Here is an 18,201-nt window from a genome sequence, read left to right on the forward strand (position 1 = left end):
TTTCATTTACAACATATATTTAACAGCAATTGACCATAATTTGGTGCTGAGGAGAATATTAAACAATGAAAAAAGATAGTGTTTCATGCAATATTATATAAAAATATAACAAGATCTTGAAAATGTAATATTATATAAAGAACTAAGAGACTCAGAAAAAAGGTTTTTTGCTGAACTATTTTAAAATAGCACATAGTTTCTATCACATGATGAATGTACGAATCAAACAAGAAAATACAGAGACAACTTCTGAGTTCAAATTGCCCAACACGCACAAAGCTTAGCATTTTCTGCACAGTATAATTAATTCCACCAAAAAAAGAGGAAGATATATCTTTAAATTGATTAAACTATAAATTTAGAATTCTATCTCATTACCTTATGTGTTTCTTTTCCTTAGTATAACTAATCTGAGCCAGTTATACAAAAATTATTTTACTGAAAAATGGTCAACACACTGGTACCGGTTCAGACTCAGAAAGATTTTCTGGATTATTTATAAGATTCAAACAGATTGAATTTTTTGTTTTGTTTTTAAAGTCAACCTAAAGGTACACACAAAATCTGTTTCTTCCTGGTTTTACATGTTGGTTTTCAATAAATGTTCATTTTTAACCTTCCAAAAAAATGTACTCTAAAACAATGTGATTTGTCTTTTAGAATTTAATCATCTCTTCCTGACTCTTGAAATATTTCTCTAGCCATGTCAAATATTAACAAAGAGCTCCACATACAAAAAAATTCCCCTTAATTCTTCTGTCTTTTGCTGATATTTGTGGCAGATATGAACATTGCATTTGATTAAGTAGATGGAAAGAGGCTTCTGTTTTAGAATCCTACTTTTGTCTGTGAATATGATGTCTAGCTCAGTTAAGGGACAGGCTCATATAGACTGTCTAATACCACTGTCTTACTGCATTTAAGGAGCATAAAATGAGTCTTCAGGTCTTTATTCATCAAAATTGAATGTGTTTCATTAGGAATTCTACTCAAAGAGAAAGTCTGCCTACTGAGAAAACTATGTAGCAACCATTTTCCCTTAGCCTAAAAACAAAATACAAGTGTCTAAAAGTTCACAGCATTTCATGTCTCAACCTCCCCCAACCATGTGGAGACATGGCTGAACCAAGAGGAGGTGTTTTGGACCCTCAGGCTCAACATCAAGAGTCTGTGCAATAACTTCGAGGTCCTTCTCTGATCAGCTGTGTTTTCTCATTTGCATTTGTAGGCTGGAGAACAACAGGAAAGTCCATATCTAAAAATAAACAGAGAAAAGCAACAAATACTCTTATCAAATTATAGTTCCTTTAATGGGGGGCAAGAGGTAGATATTTTTCTTGAAATGATGATGAGCAAACCAATTGAATTCATGAAATAGTATTACTATTAAAATGCCTACCCCTTTAAGCACTACAAAAGGGAAGAGACACTGTATATTCCTTGCTCAAGTTCTGTTAATTTCAGAATTATAAAACTGAAGCTGTAAGCCCAACTTTCCCTTGAGAGAGAGGCTTGCTGAACCTACTGAACTTGAACTTAAGTTTTCACTACCTTGTGAAGATGGACCCCAGAGCCACCAATATGGTTGTGCAGGCTGGACACTCTAAAGCACTGTGGGCACCTTCATAAAGACTACAATGTGTATCTGTATGAAAAGTCTAGTTTATGTGGCACATGACCCCTAAAATTTATAGTGCATAATTTCATGCAGATTCCCCTCTGAGATAGGAGTCAAAACCCAGAGCTTGTTTAGGTGGAGAGTCTAATAGGAAGTTCTCCACATAAAGGTAGTGCCCCAAATGGTTATGCTTCTCTAAATCATGATACCCTTAAATCTTCAGGGAGACTTGTTAGACTTGAGTTTTGGCATTGAGTTGAAGGGACTTCTCTTAAAATGTTTAACGGCAGGCCAAGGAGTACTCAGGTTGACTGATCAAGTTTTCATCACCTGTGTATTCTAAGCAAGATGACAATTTCATTTAAAGTGGTCCAGTGCAAGACTATTCCCAGGCACCTAGCAGAAGTGAATGACTTCACATTCAACATAGTTCTAAAGAATCCGTATAACATTGCAAGAAATGTGATTTCATAGTAAAAACAAAGAGAAGAAGGAAGAGAAGATTACACATAGAAACAATGCATATCGAGTGACAATTTTTTCATATTGGTATATTAAAATTATACATAATAGTGTCATTCATTGTTACATATTCATATATACATAAAATGTAACACTATGATTTGATCAGTTTCATTCCCTAGCAACCTCTTTTCCTCCCTCCCCTGGTCCCCCCCCCACCCTTCCTCTACACTACCATTCTTCTGAAGAGAATATTAATGTAGTACAATACAGGTCTAAGGAGATTATCTGGGAAAACATGAAAGATGGCAAAAGAGATGAATAGGGTGTTAAAATCTAACATATCTAATGCAACTTCTAAAGGGAGGAAAAAAGAGGAAAGGCAGTATTTGAGGATTTTATGACTGAGAATTTTCTAGAATTGATGAGACACCAATCCACAGATTCAACAGAAATTAAAGAGAAGCCCATATTTAGAACATCTTAGTTCTAATGAAGATCATCAGAGACAGTGGCTTTAAAATTAGTCTCAATAGGAAGTATGATACTATGTAATTACATCTACAGTATGTTAAAAGAAGAACTCTTGTCAACTTCACTTTGTTGATTAACTCTCTAAGTTCTTTTTTTATTAAAGCATGAAATAAATGTATATCCAGACAATAAAAACAGAAAATTTGCCACCAGAAGATCAAATTTAAACATATAATAGGCAGAAAGGAAGTGTTATCTGATGGAAGATTTCTGCTGTAAAAAGGAACGATTAGCAAAAAACCATACACACACACACACACACACACACAGAGAGAATAGGGTGATACTCCAACATACTGGCACAAGCACTGATTTACTTATTAAAACTCCTAAAGCTCAAGAAATAAAACTAAATATCAATAAGTGTGATGACTTCAAATTAAAAAGCTTTTTTAGGGCTGGGGTTGTGGATCAGCCGCATTTGCCTGGCACATGTGAGGCCCTGGATTCAAATCTCAGACCCACATATAAATAAATAAATAAAATAAAGGTCCATCAACAACTTAAAAAACAATTCTTAAAAAAAAAAAAAAAAGCTTTTGCACCACACCAAGGAAACAATGAAGAATGTGAAGAGAGAGCCTATAGAATGAGAGATTATTACCAGCCATTTTTCCTACAGGAGATTAATATTCAGAATATAAGAAGAAAAAACAAACAAAAACCTAAAAAAACAACCCCCAAATAACCCATGGACAAATGAACTAAATAGACATTTCTCAAATATATGAAAAAGTGTTCAACACTCTTAGCAATCAAGGAGATGCAAAAATCCAGACTACACTAAAATTTCATCTTACTTAAGTCACAATGGCAATCACCAATAAATGCTGATGAGGATATGGGGGAAAAGGTACACTCATTCATTGTTGGTGGGAATGCAAATTAGGACAACAACTTTGGAAAAGAGTGTGGACATTCCTCAAAAATTAGGAGTGGAACCACCATATGACCTAGCTATCTCCTACTCCTTTGTATTTTTCCAAAACATCTAAAATCATCACACTACAGTGCCATGTACATACCAATGTTTATAGTGGCACAATTCAAAATTGTCAAGTTATGGAATCAGCTTAGGTGCCTGGTCAATAAAGAAATAGATAAAGAAAGTGGTATATAGAGACAACAGAATTCTATTAAGCTGTAAAGAAGAATGGTATTATGTCATTTGCTAGTAAATGGATGGAACTGGAGAATATCATGCCAAGTGAAATAAGCCAGACTGACAAAGTTAAGGGTCAAATGTCTTTTCTGATATGTGGAAGCTTAAAGAAAATAGGAATTTTAAATGGGGATCTTATGAAAATAGGAGAGAGATCAGTAGTATAGAAGCAGGAGACCTAAGAGGAGGGGAGGGAAAGAGAAAGAACTAGGGAATTAAGTTGACAAAATTATTTCATGTGCATGTATGAGTATATCACAATGCATTCCAATTTTATACATAATGATAATGCATAAATTTAAAAAATAAATAGGGTAAGACTAATTGAATCATACATTTTTAGATCCAAGGTCAATACCGTAAGATCTACTTCTTCTTCTACACTTCAGGAGAGGGAGGAGAAGAGGGAAAGGAAATGTACTGGGAATTGAAATGGAGAAACTATGCTATATCAAAATGAACCCTGAAATTATGTAAAACTATAATGCACTAATACATAAATAAAAAAGATAATAGTAAATATGTGAGTAGAACCAAAGTATTATTGCTAGATTATAAGATTAAAGGTAACAGGAGCCAAGTCTTTCTTTTTCCTAGCCCCTAACATACTGTCAAGAGAATGTTAAGTTCTCAAATAAATATTTGCTGTTGAAAGTTTATCAATAAACCAGGCTGGTAAATTACTCAACTTTGGCAGCCAAAAATTAAGAAAGCTTAGGTTCGCTTTGCTTTATAATCTTCCTGTGTTCCTAGGATCTCACTGGTACCATTTTGATGAGCTGATTCACTGTCCTACTGCTCTGGCCTGGGGCCTTGATGCTTGCTTGACATTTTCATATAAAAAAGCACAAATTTATGGAGTATTTGCAAGCATTATTTTTCATGCATTATTTTCAAAATTGTTCTTCTTGATTGTGGGAAGGAAGCTGAATGGAGGAAGGTCGCAAAAAGAGGAAGGGTGAATTTATTTCTTCCTTGATACCCTTTTCCTGAGCAGTCAGATGTGCTGAATACTGAACAGCAAGTATAATAAATGAATCAATATCTTGGCCAAGAGCAAGAGCCATATGGCTTCTTCTTCACAGTGGTTGTGAATTTATTTGGGTTTGATCCAGGTGAGTGGCAAGAACAGTTAAGCAAACAACATATTTTTCTGTGCACTGAATCATACATTTTTAGATCCAAGGTCAATACTGTAAGATCTACTTCTCCTTTAGATCCTTTATTCCCTCTCTCCTTCAAAAAGAAAAGAAAGAGGAAAAATCATGGCTTCACAAGAATTTTGGGGGATTTAGCTGGAAGTTTTGGTTAGATTTCATTTCATTAGCTTCAGCTTAGAAGAAACAAACTCAATTTAGCTCCTGTATTTTTTATTTGCTTTTCCAGGATGTTCAGAAATGACTGGTGTACTTTAGGCTTTTGTTTTGATAACTTGTTACATTGTCACACATACATTCATGGCTCTGTTTGGAGATGGTCTTGAAAATCCTCTTAGCTAGTGGGGTTCTGATTTCACTGTGACCTTCAGAAACCTGAGGACTGTAGAGGCTAAATGAAATTGTTTTAAATATGCCAATCAAAATTTCACAATGTGAAGCTTCTAATTTGGGATCATGAAAGTAAGGGAAATAACCTAGTATCTACTACTTTTTACCTTTCAGGCTTTAACTTTTCAAAGATAAAAAAAAAAAAGAAGTGTTCTCCTTCACTCTGCCAAAGACACACTCTCTCTTCCATTTGACTTTGATTAATGCATAGGAGCAATATAATCTTCCTGTGTTCCTAGGATCTCACTGGGAGTATGTTTTTTATTATGAGAAAGAGATGTAATCATTTACAGGTTCTCTAGTTGATTGTTGGAGATGCACTATTTGAACTTTGTTTCCTTTATTTCTTAAAGGTAGAAGCTGGGTTATATCCTTTGACATAGTTGAAAGAAATAAAATAACCAAGATATATCCCCACTTCTACCAAATTTCACCCTATACACCTCTCCTAAACAGAGACTTTTGCCATGTTACACTATTAAGAGTATCCTTGCCTTTAGCCAGGGTCAAGGAGTAGATATGATTGAAATATGCACACAGGAAAAAAGCCTTAGAAAACAGTCTAATTTTATAATTATCTCAAGGTAGGTGAAAAAAATTTCTAATGTGTTTTATAAGTCAACAGATAAAAAGGATTTGATATTTCAAATTTGGATTTTTATAAATTAAAAATATATTTATAAGATCCTATAACATCTTCTTAAAAGTAAAATTTGAGGTGATTGGCCAATGGATTGAAATCAGAAATGTGTTTTTCTAATAAACCCCTACTTTTTCTTCTTTATGGGTAGTCTAGTAAGGCTCAGAAGAAAGTTGCCAGTGATTACTGTTAGTTTTGTTCTAGAGAAAGGATTATCTCATATTAGTTCTATTACATTTATGTCTTGGCATTTCTGGATAAGAGACAATAGAAGAAATGCTACTTCATTAAAATCAGTTTTCATGTATTAAAAATAAATTTCCAGTTGTAATATTCATATCATGGTCAAATCTCCAAGCACAGTATAACTTGAAGTATGACATTTAGTCTGACAATTAATATAAATCCCTAGGATCTACCTATTCCTCCCCACCCTACTATATCTCACCTCAATTTGTTTCCCCTTCCACTTTCCAGGAAAATGGAAATTTAGCACTGGTTAGATAATTTCCAAAACCCAGTGCAAATGAAAATATGATATATTTTATTTGAAAATTAAGAATTTCAAAACAACAACAATGGAGCAGTAAATTCAGTGCTCAAAATCCTTGCCAATGTAATAAGGCAAGAAAAAGAAACAAAGGGCATCCCATCTAGAATGAAGTGGCCCATGGATTGCTCCCAATTCTAGAACCCTAGGATTTTATCATTATCTAGAACACAAGGATTAAAAATCTTCAGAGTGAGATAATGTTTGCCACTTTTTATTTAATTTCATTAAAGTAAAATTATGAAAGCCCAATGTCACACCATTGCCTTCCAGTTTCCTCCCATTTTCTTCTGGTACCTTTACATTTAAGTTTTGCAACTAATCTTGATATACATTGCTTCTCATTAATTATGAGAACAGAACTTTGATATATGAGTAACTGGTAACCCTCTTTGGTTACTAACTTTAAGTGGGATCCCCCTTCTTTCACAGAACAGATTAGACGTTAGTTTATTTATCAGAAGACCACAGTTCAGAAATCACAGTCTGCTTCTGAGGTCTGCTTTTTCATCCTTACCAGCCTTAATTTGCATTAATTTCACCTGTGAAGTACAAGTCTCTGAGTTAGTGAAGTATAAATCTGAAATTAATGCAACAAACTGCAAATGAAGAATAGATTCTCATAATAAAATGTTAGACTGGAGAGAATTGAGGGATTTACTGCAGAGTTGATGGTAGTTAACGCTTCGGGGCCCTCACCTTCAGAGACCCTTCCAAGAGTCTGTGTTTATAAATCAGAAAAAGGAAGATATTTATAGACTATAGTCAGCCAAAAATTGCCTCTTTCTATGCTGACTTTTCCTTCTCTCTGACAAATGAAAACAGAGAGCTTTTGGGGGATTTGCTTAAGGGAGAATAGAGCTGGAGATAGGTTTCATTTGAGTTTAGTGGATTATGTTTTTGTGGTTTGCAGCAACTCTATGTATTATTAATTATTGCTAGCCATGTGGGTGTAGGAATGCCTTTAGGAATGCTCCTACAGCTCATTATGTCAATTCACTTACTGAGAGGACATGGAGACCTAAGACAAAGGTCATGTCATATAATATGAATGTGTCTAGTGGGCTCTGGCCTGGGGAGTATTAGATACTAAAAACAAGGTTTGAAATGTACAGAGGTGGTCTATGGAAATTTCTTCCAAATCTTACATCTTTTATATAAAATAAGCTAAATAGTTTCCCCAAATTTGACAATCCCTAAACAACACTATCAATAATGAGCTGCAGAGTTGACAGAACACGTTCTAATTCACCAATAATAAAAAAGAAAAAAAATGGGCCAAACACACTAGAGTAGAGGCAGAATTAGTTTTATAATTTTTTTTACTATAGAAAATTGTGTTACAAAAAAATGAAGAGACAAGAATATGCATCCATACAGCATTAGAGGGAAATATCAGGGCTATGCTAGGCAGTTAATTATATGACTGCTGCTTTTATAGATTTTGTAATATATGTGGTATTTTTCAGAGCTCTACAACTTTCTCATTTCAAATGAATATTCACTTCCAGACCTTATTTTGCATTCTTTTTCTTAAAGAGAGCTGAACAAATTACATTTCAGGTCCCACAAAACCTGGATCATCCCTGCATAACAGCTTTTAAATACTTAGAAATAAAAAAAAAGTTTTCCTTTTGGTTAAGGATTCTTAATGATACAGTCAAACGAGACTCCAGAATCTGACCTCTGAAACAGAATCGGTAGCTCTATGGTGTCAGAGAAACTGAGAACAGTGACAGGCACACAGATTCATCACCAAGCCCCCAGCAGGGAGGAAATCTGGGTGGAATCTGGCACCTAGTCTGGATTTCTGTTTCCGAAAAGAAATCTTCCACAAAGATCTACTGAAATGACCTGGTGGAGATTTTATCTAATTTAAAAGAGCAAAGACTATGAAGCTTTTCAGAGAAGTGTGAAATACTGAATTTGGGGTATCTAGGTTCAGTTCATCTAGTTTGGGTTTTCCCAAATATAAAGGAAAAGTTAAGACAAGGTTGAGACTGTGGATGATGATGAAGATGATGCTCTCCTGTCTTTCTGTCCCTCCCTGTCCTCTGTCAGTGAGTGGGTACTGGGCTGGAACAAGAGATGTTATGGAGAGATCCTACATGGTCAATGCAGTCAGTGACCCCTGATATGATCTTGTTTAAAAAAAATTTTTTTTTTTTTTTAGTTGTAGATGGACACAATATTTTTATTTATTTATTTTTGTGTGGTGCTGAGAATGGAACCCAGTGCCTCACACATGTGAGGCAGGCACTCTACCACTGAGCTACAGCCACAGCCCCAACCAGCCCCCAACATGATTTTATAACAGTTTATCTCCCTTTAAAACAGCAGAAAAGATTAATGTGCTGGCATCATCATTCATAAGCCACTGTCATCAGCCCTTCTCTAAAAAGAAGGCATTTCCATGCAAATATCACCACTTAATCCATCAATCCACTCACTAGTAATCCTGCTTGACTGATCATTTTGTATGCCCCTTGAGAAAAGATAAATTTGCCCTTTTGTATCCCAAATACAGCAAAAAAAAAAAATTAGTAATCATATTTTATCATAAGCCCACAATTTAGTTCCAAGGACAATAATAAAAATGATCAGAAAACCTCCTCTAGTTGTTGGATTAACAATCCCCATAGCAAGAGATACAGGTTGCAGAAAAACTCTTTCTGTCCTCTCCAAGCTCCCAATTCTGAAAGAGTCTGGGGCTCAGTACAATTAATATGACTTTTCTTTTGAGCTAAAATAATGGGTAATACTGCATAATAGTATCACATTATATAGAAATTAAAGGCATGTGGAAGCCTTTAAATAGTTTCTTGTGCTTGACATCCTGGAATTTGTTTCAGTGTGACCAGAGCCAGAGTATGGTCTGATCCAGACAAGTGCACCGTCCTGAAATTCCAGCAGTTCTGAAAACAATGAGCCACTGTATGAATTATCAAGTAATTTTTTAGTTAACTGTCCAGAGTTCTTTTAGGATTCAGTGATAAAGTCTGTAATCCAGAAAAATAATGCAATCCACAGGAGAAAACGACAGTGGATTGTGGCTGCAAGAGGTAGCAGGAAAATGGCAATTTGATGCTGGTTTGCTTAAACAAAGATATTTCCCAAAGACTATCAAATATTCTTGGTGTGAATTCTCTGGGATCTTATCTTTCCTTGCATTTTTTTTTCTTTTTCATTACTGGGCAGAATGAATTTGAAAAATCAACTTATCATGGTGATGAATACATATAGACATATGGAGCTGGTTTGGTAAAGCAAATAACCCTATTTTTTGACGCTGCTTTGAAGCTAAACCTCAAGGTATGTAATTTATAAAGAAGTTATATTTCAGAGGAAGAGAAGTCTGCTTCAGTTCCAGTCCAACCTCCTCTTTATCTATCCAAAGGAAGAAAAAATTAAGGGTTGATGGCATTTTTGATGTTCATTCCTTTCTGTTTCATTAGAGACGTTAAAGGAACAAGATGAAAGACTTTTTCTGGGAAAAATTTCTCCCTTGGGTCTCATGTCCTGGACACTCTCACCCAAACCTTCCTGGACCCAGAGTGCACTATTTTGTAATGAGATCATGAATTGTACTTGCTTCGCATTGTTATCAGCATATTTCAAGATATTACCAGCTTTTCTCTATGCTTGGTAAAGCCAAATGACCTTTCCTTTTCCCTAAAAGACTAACCAAAGCTGTAGTCTATGGGATTTCCCTCATGTGGCCATTGGATCTCTAAGTTTAGTAGGACCTGGTGCTTGGTCTGGTCTATGAAAGGACACTCACTACCTCCACTCTCATTTTACTCCACCTTTTTCCATGTCAATCTTGATCTGTTCCTCGAGGTCTTCTGGTGACACATAAAAGTCCTCTTCTGACATTGATGATTTGGGCCGGCAGCGTCCACAACAACAGTTGCAGCAGCAGCACAGGCAGCAACAGAAATAGCAGCCAGTCAAAAGGCCAATGATGATGAATAGGGCCTAGGGGACACAGAAACCAAGCACAATAGGGGTGAGACCTGGTAGAGACCAGGACAATCCCAGAACCCAAGAGTACACCCTCAAGAGACCTGAAAATATCACAGTGGATACCACAATGGCATGTCCACCCTCATCCTCACCTCCTGAAGAAACTATCATTTCAGTTTCCCTGAAAACCATTTTCCTCGTAAAGTTTTGCCTAGTATGTTCGACCCAGAGGAAATGCCATGTGCATCAGTAGAGCCAGAGTGCTTTCACTAAACTCTTCCTTATCACAGGGCAGTGACACCTGGGTTAAAGTGTCCCCCCAGGTTCAAGTGCATCTAAAGCCAATTAGCATTCCTCAACCGAGCCCACTCCTGCCAGCTAGCTCCTTTCTTTTATTCCAGAGTACCAGCCTGATGCTTTCGGGTGGGATCTGTATTTCCCTTCCTAATTCAGTGAAAGAAAATAGCAATCAGAGTACACTACCCAGCATGAAACCAGGCTTTTTGGAGATTTGGTTTTTAAAAGTTATTATTTATTACAATTTATATGGATGTGAGCTGTCCATAGACTATACCAATGGAGTATATGGGCAGTCTATATGTAAATATATTTTTTTCTTTTTAGTGCTGTGGATGGAACCCAGGATCCCTTTGCCACTGAGCTACATTGCCAGACCTTTTATTTTTTATTTAGAGACAGGGTCTCTCTGAGTTGCTGAGGCTGACTTCAAACTTGCAATCCTCCTGCTTCAGCCTCCTGAGTCACTGGGATTACAGGAGTGTGCCACTTGGCTATAAATAAATATACTTTTATCAGAAGATAAGGATAATAAAATTCATAAACAAACATGAATTATCACCAAACATACATATATTAGGGATTCCTAGGAGATCAAACAAAATTTACTACATAAAAGTTAATTCAGACTTCACTAAGTCCTTAAAAAGTTGCATTTTGCTTGGCCAGATGTCCATTTCTCTCCCTCTTCCTGTTCTCCACCACTTCCTTCCTTCTTCACTACCTCATAGCAGGCTCCCTGTGAGCCTGTGACACAATCACTCCTCATCCTCTCCAGTACCTTGTTTGCTGATGTAGCCCATGCTATAGATAGTAAAGTGCATGGCTAAATTTGTCCTATCATAATTTATTAAACAGTTGTCACACTAATAAATTATTTTTGGTTTTTGAGCAATGAGTCAGTTCTTAGTCACTATAGAAGGGATGGGAGGCCAGTCAGAATTAACCTGAAGCTCCAAATTCAAATATAATTAATGTCTAGCAGTATTTTAAGTCAGAACAGATTTCATAATTAACTGAAGAACTAAAGCAAACAGGATCCCCAGATAATAGCTCTCAGTAGAAGAGATGTGTCATTTTATTTACAAGAGTTTCATGGTAGTAAGCTTTGTCTTTCTTTTAGATGAAATCTAAAAGAGGGAAGAATACTGTGATCTTCCAGAAAGTTGTTTTTGAAGGAAAAAAAAAATCTGATTTACCTTTGCCCACCAGCTTGACAGCATGAAATAGGTATTGACGTTTTCATCTCCAAATTGTTCGGCCACGTAGAGTCCCAGTGATCCATACTTATCATATATGTTTCTCTTGGATATGTCTGTAAGTATGGTGTGGGCATTGTTGATTTCTTTAAACTTCTCAGCAGAAGCTGGATCATCTGGATTCTTGTCTGGATGGTGTCTCAGGGCCAATTTTCTTTTAAAGTAAAAAAAAAAAAATGTGAGCAGTGTTATTTGAAAAACATTACAAAGACATTTTGGAAAGGTGGGGTTCATTTGTACATCTTTTATTTGTGTAAGTCCTGTGAAATGTCAGTTTCACAATAGTGGTGATTTACCAAGAAATGAGTTTTCATTAAATGGTATCTCTTCTTCCTGATAGGCAAAAACAATCATATATTATTTCTCTCCACACATCCTCCAGGGAGTTCTCAATAGTGGCACAACCGTTAAGTCACAACTTGCTATGGACAAGTGTGTGAAGTCGATCTTTACCTGGAAGCCGCTACACAGCCCACCCCAACACATAGAGGCCCTTAAGGGTTCTAGCAGCAGGTTCTAGTTTACACTCACATTCCATTTAGAACCAGAGGAGCTTTCCAGAATGACAGAACCTCATGTCATATATTCTAAAAGTTAAATTCAAGTATAAAAAGAGAAGACCCTGAATTAACACTCCCTTGAACACATATGATGACCCCTTCTCAGATCACTGATAAGTCTTAACTCACTTTTGACTTTCTAAACAAACACTATGGCTTCCTTTGTTTTCCAGTGTATATTTAACCCCTTTCCAATTATGTCCTCCCACTTCAAACACTCTTTAGACATTTGCTGTGGGTAAAGGGCCCTCTTTCCTCTGTGGATCCTAAAGTAGATCCTGGGAAGTGTGGGACATCCTCTGTGTTCATAGTGGATTGGGGATGTTCTTTACTCTTCTCTTTATACTTAGGTGTAAGAGTGGATGTGAGAAGTCAGCTGTGTCAGACTCCTACTGGTGGCCATTTCTCTCACTTGCCCCTGGACATGATTTAAATAATGCTTAACATTCAAAATTGAGTCTGAACTACTTTTTTTCCACTAAAAACTCAATTTTATGACTCCTGGGGTTAGAGATTCCCCATGACTTTTCTTCCTACTGTGCCCACCATAGGTATTTGTAGTTATAATAAACTTCTACTTATTGTGTTATTTTAGGTAGAATGTTTCATTTTAATGCAGAGATAAAAGTCCAGAAGTAGAACATAAAAGTAAGTATAGCTTAAAAGCCAATCTATATGGTACACTGAAAAGTCACCTGTTTTAGGGATTAAAGTATTACTGGTTAAGAAGTAAGTAAGTACACTCATACATTGCTGGTGGGACTGCAAATTGGTGCAATCACTCTGGAAAGCAGTATGGAGATTCCTCGGAAAACTTGGAATGGAACCACCATTTGATCCAGCTATCCCACTCCTTGGTTTATACCCAAAGGACTTAAAATCAGCATAGTATAGTAACGCAGCCATATCGATGTTTATAGCAGCTCAGTTCACAATAGCTAAGCAATCTAGGTGCCCTTCAACAGATGAGTGGATAGAGAAAGTGTGGTATATATACAATGAATTATTACTCAGCCATAAAGAAGAATGAAATTATGTCATTTTTTGGTAAATGTATGGAACTAGAAACTGTCATGCCAAATGAAATAAGCCAGTTCCAAAAAACCAAAAGCTGAATGTTCTCTCTGATATGTGGATGCTAACACACAATAGGGGATGGGGGTGAGGGAAGAACACAAGTTCATTGGATTAGACAAAGGAGAATGAAGGTAAGAGAGGAGGTGATGAGAATAGGAAAGACCATAGAATAAATCAGACATAACTTTTCTATGTTCATACATGAATACATAACCAGTGTAATTACACATCATGTTCAACCACAAAAATGAGAGCATAAGTAGAATAAGTTATACTCAATGTATGTATTATACAATATGTCAAAATACATGCTACTTCTAAAAAGAACAAATGAAAAAAAGAAGTAGGTAAACATTTAGACAATACAGCATTAAGATGCTTAAAATGTACAAAAACCCTTAAAAGTATAAATCATGGTGTCTAATATATTCTAACTCTGAGCTCAGACTAAATAAAAAATAAACATGACAGCTCATTTCCAATTTGTTTAGTACAAACATTTTTCAGCCTTTATTTCGAGAAATGTTTAGAGTACCTTTAAATTATTATAAATGTGAACATTGGTGTCAGTGTTTCTTATGCACACAAAATTTATACTGCAACCTCTGGAAATTGCACAAAATGCCTATTTTGTCATTTTTAACCTTTTGCAATGTTTATTACATGCCATCACTTTTAAACACATTAGAAATATCAATTCATTAATTCTCACAACAACTCTATGAGATAGGTATTATAATTATCCCTTTTTTTCCCAAATTCTTTTTTTTATTTCTTACATACATGAAGAAATAAAAATGAAGTAGTGGAATGCATTACAATCCTAATTATCCATTCACAACACCATTTTTCATAACTCTGTATATAAAGTGTGTTCACTCCAAATTATGCCATTTTACAGAGGATATTTAGGCACTGGGAGGCTGAGTATTGCTCAATGGCTACACAGCTAATAATCAGAGCTAGGCTTTGAACACAAGCAATTCAACTCTGGCCACAAGCTCTTTACCACCACTATGATTCTCCGATGTTAATATTTTTTAATTTCAAAAGTAAGGAACACAGAATGTTTAGTCTGGTGAGATGGGAGACACTTTTGTAGTTTTTCAAGAAGAGCAATAGCTTTAGAAGGATCACTTAGTATGGTAGAAGGCAAAGATGAATGTGAAGAAACTCTTTTTGGAGACTCGTTATAGTGATCCAGGCAAAGCTTCGTGGTGGTTTGAAGCAATGTGGTAGTGGAGGGCATGGTGAGAAGTGCTGGATTTGGGATATATTTGAGGAATAGCTGATAAATTGAATGTGGGGCAGGAAAGAAAATGATAAATAATGATGGCAGCAAAGTTTTGAGCACAGGAATTGGAAATCACCTTTTTTTTTTTTTTTTTTTAGAGAAAGAGAGAGAATTTTTTAAATATTTATATTTTAGTTTTTGGAGGACACAACATCTTTATTTTATTTTTAAGTGGTGCTGAGGATCGAACCCAGCACTCCACGCATGCCAGGTGAACGCGCTACCGCTTGAACCACATCCCCAGCCCCTAGAAATCACTATTTAATGATTTTTTAAATTTTTATTTATTTATTTATTTTTTTGTGGATAGTAAGTTTTCTAACATCTGTGAGTTCCATTTTGGACACATTGAGATGCCTATTAGAGTTCTAAGTGGAGATGAAGATAGAGAATTCTTGCCAATGTGTACATTTGGGAGTTTTTAGCAGGTAGCTGACTATTTAGAACCATGAAACTGGAAGAGAATCCAAGAAAGTGTTTCCAAGAAGTCCAAGGACTAAGTTTTGGGAAAGGATAACCAGAAAAAGAAACTAAGAAAGAAGGACAAATGGCTCACAAGGAAAAATCTGAAGAGTACGAGGTTTGGGGCTCCAAGTGAAGACAGTAATCATCTGTGTCAAAAGCTGCTGGCAGGTCATATAAGATGAGGGTTAAGAATTGACTGGGAGATTCAGTTATTTGGAAACATCCTGGGTGATCTACACACACACACACACACACACACACACACACACACTTGTATAGTGTCTTTATATAGGGAAAATTACAGTAGAAAAATAAGCAGAAGTCAGAAAATTGAATTAAAAAAATAAAATAAAATAAAGAAAATTAAATAACCCAAAATGAACAGTGTTCATAGCTGCACTGTTCAAGATTATAGGTGATGATTTAACTTTTGCTTATTATAAAATCTACACATATTACTTAATGTTTTTTTCCTAAACATTTTTGGAGCTAGTTCCTTTAAATGACCCACTACTAAATTAAGGGTAAGGGATGAAAGAAAAAAAAATTCTCAAACTAGAATAGTGATCATCATCAAAAGGCCTCAAATAGATTCTTCAAGCTCATTTATTTTAAGGAATATAGTATTCCTGGAATTCTCATTCTGTTCCCTGGAATACTAAAAGAATCCTTTCCCTAATAGTTCTAAAGATATTATGTTTAGGCCAATCAAAAATAAAAAGCTATTAATTCTGCCTTGAAGAGGAGGGGGTAAAAATCCCTGAAAATGCCCCTTTACATCCATTTCCTTGTTCCCAGTTGCAGACTGATACACACTGCCCAAGACAGAGAAGCCTGGCTTTCTGTCATTTTTAAAGCTGTTTGGATCTTTGTCAAGCTCACAAGGGCAGATGCATCAATCCATTCATCACACTCCCCTAACAATGGAGTTGGCAGGCGTGGAGGGCTGGAACACCTCCACTTGTAACAAATCCAATTCTTGGTCATCAGCAGCCTTTTGACTCCTCTTGGCAGATGCTCCTGGCTGGGAGGAATCCTTGGGAAAAATGGTGAGCAGAGACAGCTGCCAAAATTACACAACTGCTCAAGGAGGTATTTGCTTAGTGTCCCACCCTCTTAGTAATTGTCTGTAGAGCAAAAAAAAAAAAAAACATGTCAGGAATTTAGGGTTTAAGGAAGTGTTTGGAGTACATTTAAATAGAATAGTCACCTGTTCATTTTAAAGGTCTTTCTTTTCATTTCTAATTTTATACTTAAAAGCGATCTAATATTCAGTCAGAATGTGAGCCTTTAAATGTAAAGCTCCCGATGCTTTTAGTCACCTGTTAATCTGGAATGGCAATAACTAACACCATTAGAAATAGCTTCCAATATCCAATCAGGTTAACCTCAAAATGCAATGACAGCTGTCAACTAAAATGCATGGTGAATTCAATGAGTGGCAGACAGATAAACATGGGGTTTACAATTGTAATTACCTAAGACCCCCAAGATCATCTACCCATTTTTGAGGCAGTCGAATAGTTCTAAGAATTGTGATGCTTTGTCCTGTTGTCTTCCTTGTCCCACTAACACTCTCTACAAGTTTCTGTGTTAACTGGAGCCAGACTCTGATCACGTCACCCAGTTCTTGGACAAATCTGTCTCCTTGGGGTTAGAATGTCAGAGAACTTCCTGTTTAGGAAGACTAGCCTCTGTAACTTTCTGATCTTGGTTTTGAGGAACATCAATTCATAATTTTAATTTTGTTGAATTAATAATCTTTCCATGAACCAGAAATATATCATTCTAAAAACTCTAAACTCTTTATAGTTTTGCCTTTCAAATGGAAGGCAAAGGCTCATTTTTAGCTGATTTTTTTTAATGTAGTGAAAGTTGGCATCCAATCTCACTTACTTATATAGATAGCCAAGTATTATTGTACCATTTATTAAATAAATAAAATACTGTCTCTGGATTTCTAGGATCTCTCTTCTGCCCTATTGGTCTCTAATTATTTCTGGGCCAATAGCAGTCTTTTTTGTTTGTTTTTGGTACCAGGGATTGAACCCAGGAGTGGTTAACCACTGAACCATATCTCCAGCCCTGAGTTTGTTTTATTTTGAGACAGGGTCTCACTAATTTACTTAAGAGCCTTGCAAAATTGCTGTCTTTGAACTTGCAATCCTCCTGCCTCAGCCTTCTTAATCACTGGGATGTTCCAACAAGTGTGTTCCAACCCAATAGCAGTCTTACATATGATGCTTTAAAATATGAAAATATTTAAAATGCTTTAAAATATGTCTTAGTATTTTAAAAAGGAAGTTCTTCAACATTTTTCTTCAAGAGTTCTAGATTTCTCTGAATCCTCTACATTTCCACATGAATTTTATAATCAGCTTGCCAGTTTACACACACACACACACACACACACACACACACACACATTCACAAAATTTATTGAGATTTTCATTACAATTGCATGGACTCTGTAGATTAATTGAAGATTTGTATAATATGTTCACATGTTTAGATCTTAATTGACTCTCCAACTTTATAGTTTTATCATTTAGATCCTGCATGCTTCATTGGATTTATTCATAGGAGCTTAATTATTTTTATGGTTTTAAATTTTAAATTTTTCCTAATTTTTCACTGAAGATATAAAGAATTCTTATACATTTTTTAATCCTGCAAACTTTCTAAGCTCATTTCTTAATTTTATTAAATTATAGTTTTGTCTGGATTTTCTGCATGCTCAGTCATAAAATCTGTAAATAATGATTGGTTA

The 18,201-nt window shown here is 35.6% G+C and overlaps 1 protein-coding gene across 2 annotated transcripts in view; it reads right to left on the reverse strand.

Moving 5' to 3' along the window:
- Positions 1 to 1,160: 1,160 nt before the first annotated feature.
- The window catches only part of Dnajc5b (DnaJ heat shock protein family (Hsp40) member C5 beta), a 48,034-nt gene continuing 30,993 nt past the window's right edge, over positions 1,161 to 18,201 (reverse strand). For both annotated transcript variants that reach the window (XM_076836281.1, XM_076836280.1), the window contains exons 3-5: positions 11,976 to 12,189; positions 10,320 to 10,491; positions 1,161 to 1,255 (exon numbers count right to left, since the gene is read on the reverse strand). In XM_076836281.1, the coding sequence (XP_076692396.1) occupies positions 1,161 to 1,255; positions 10,320 to 10,491; positions 11,976 to 12,189 (481 nt within the window). The remainder of the gene's footprint in view (positions 1,256 to 10,319; positions 10,492 to 11,975; positions 12,190 to 18,201) is intronic.

The sequence above is a fragment of the Callospermophilus lateralis genome, chromosome 16 (genome assembly GCF_048772815.1).
Source record: "Callospermophilus lateralis isolate mCalLat2 chromosome 16, mCalLat2.hap1, whole genome shotgun sequence".
Lineage (NCBI taxonomy): Eukaryota > Metazoa > Chordata > Mammalia > Rodentia > Sciuridae > Callospermophilus > Callospermophilus lateralis.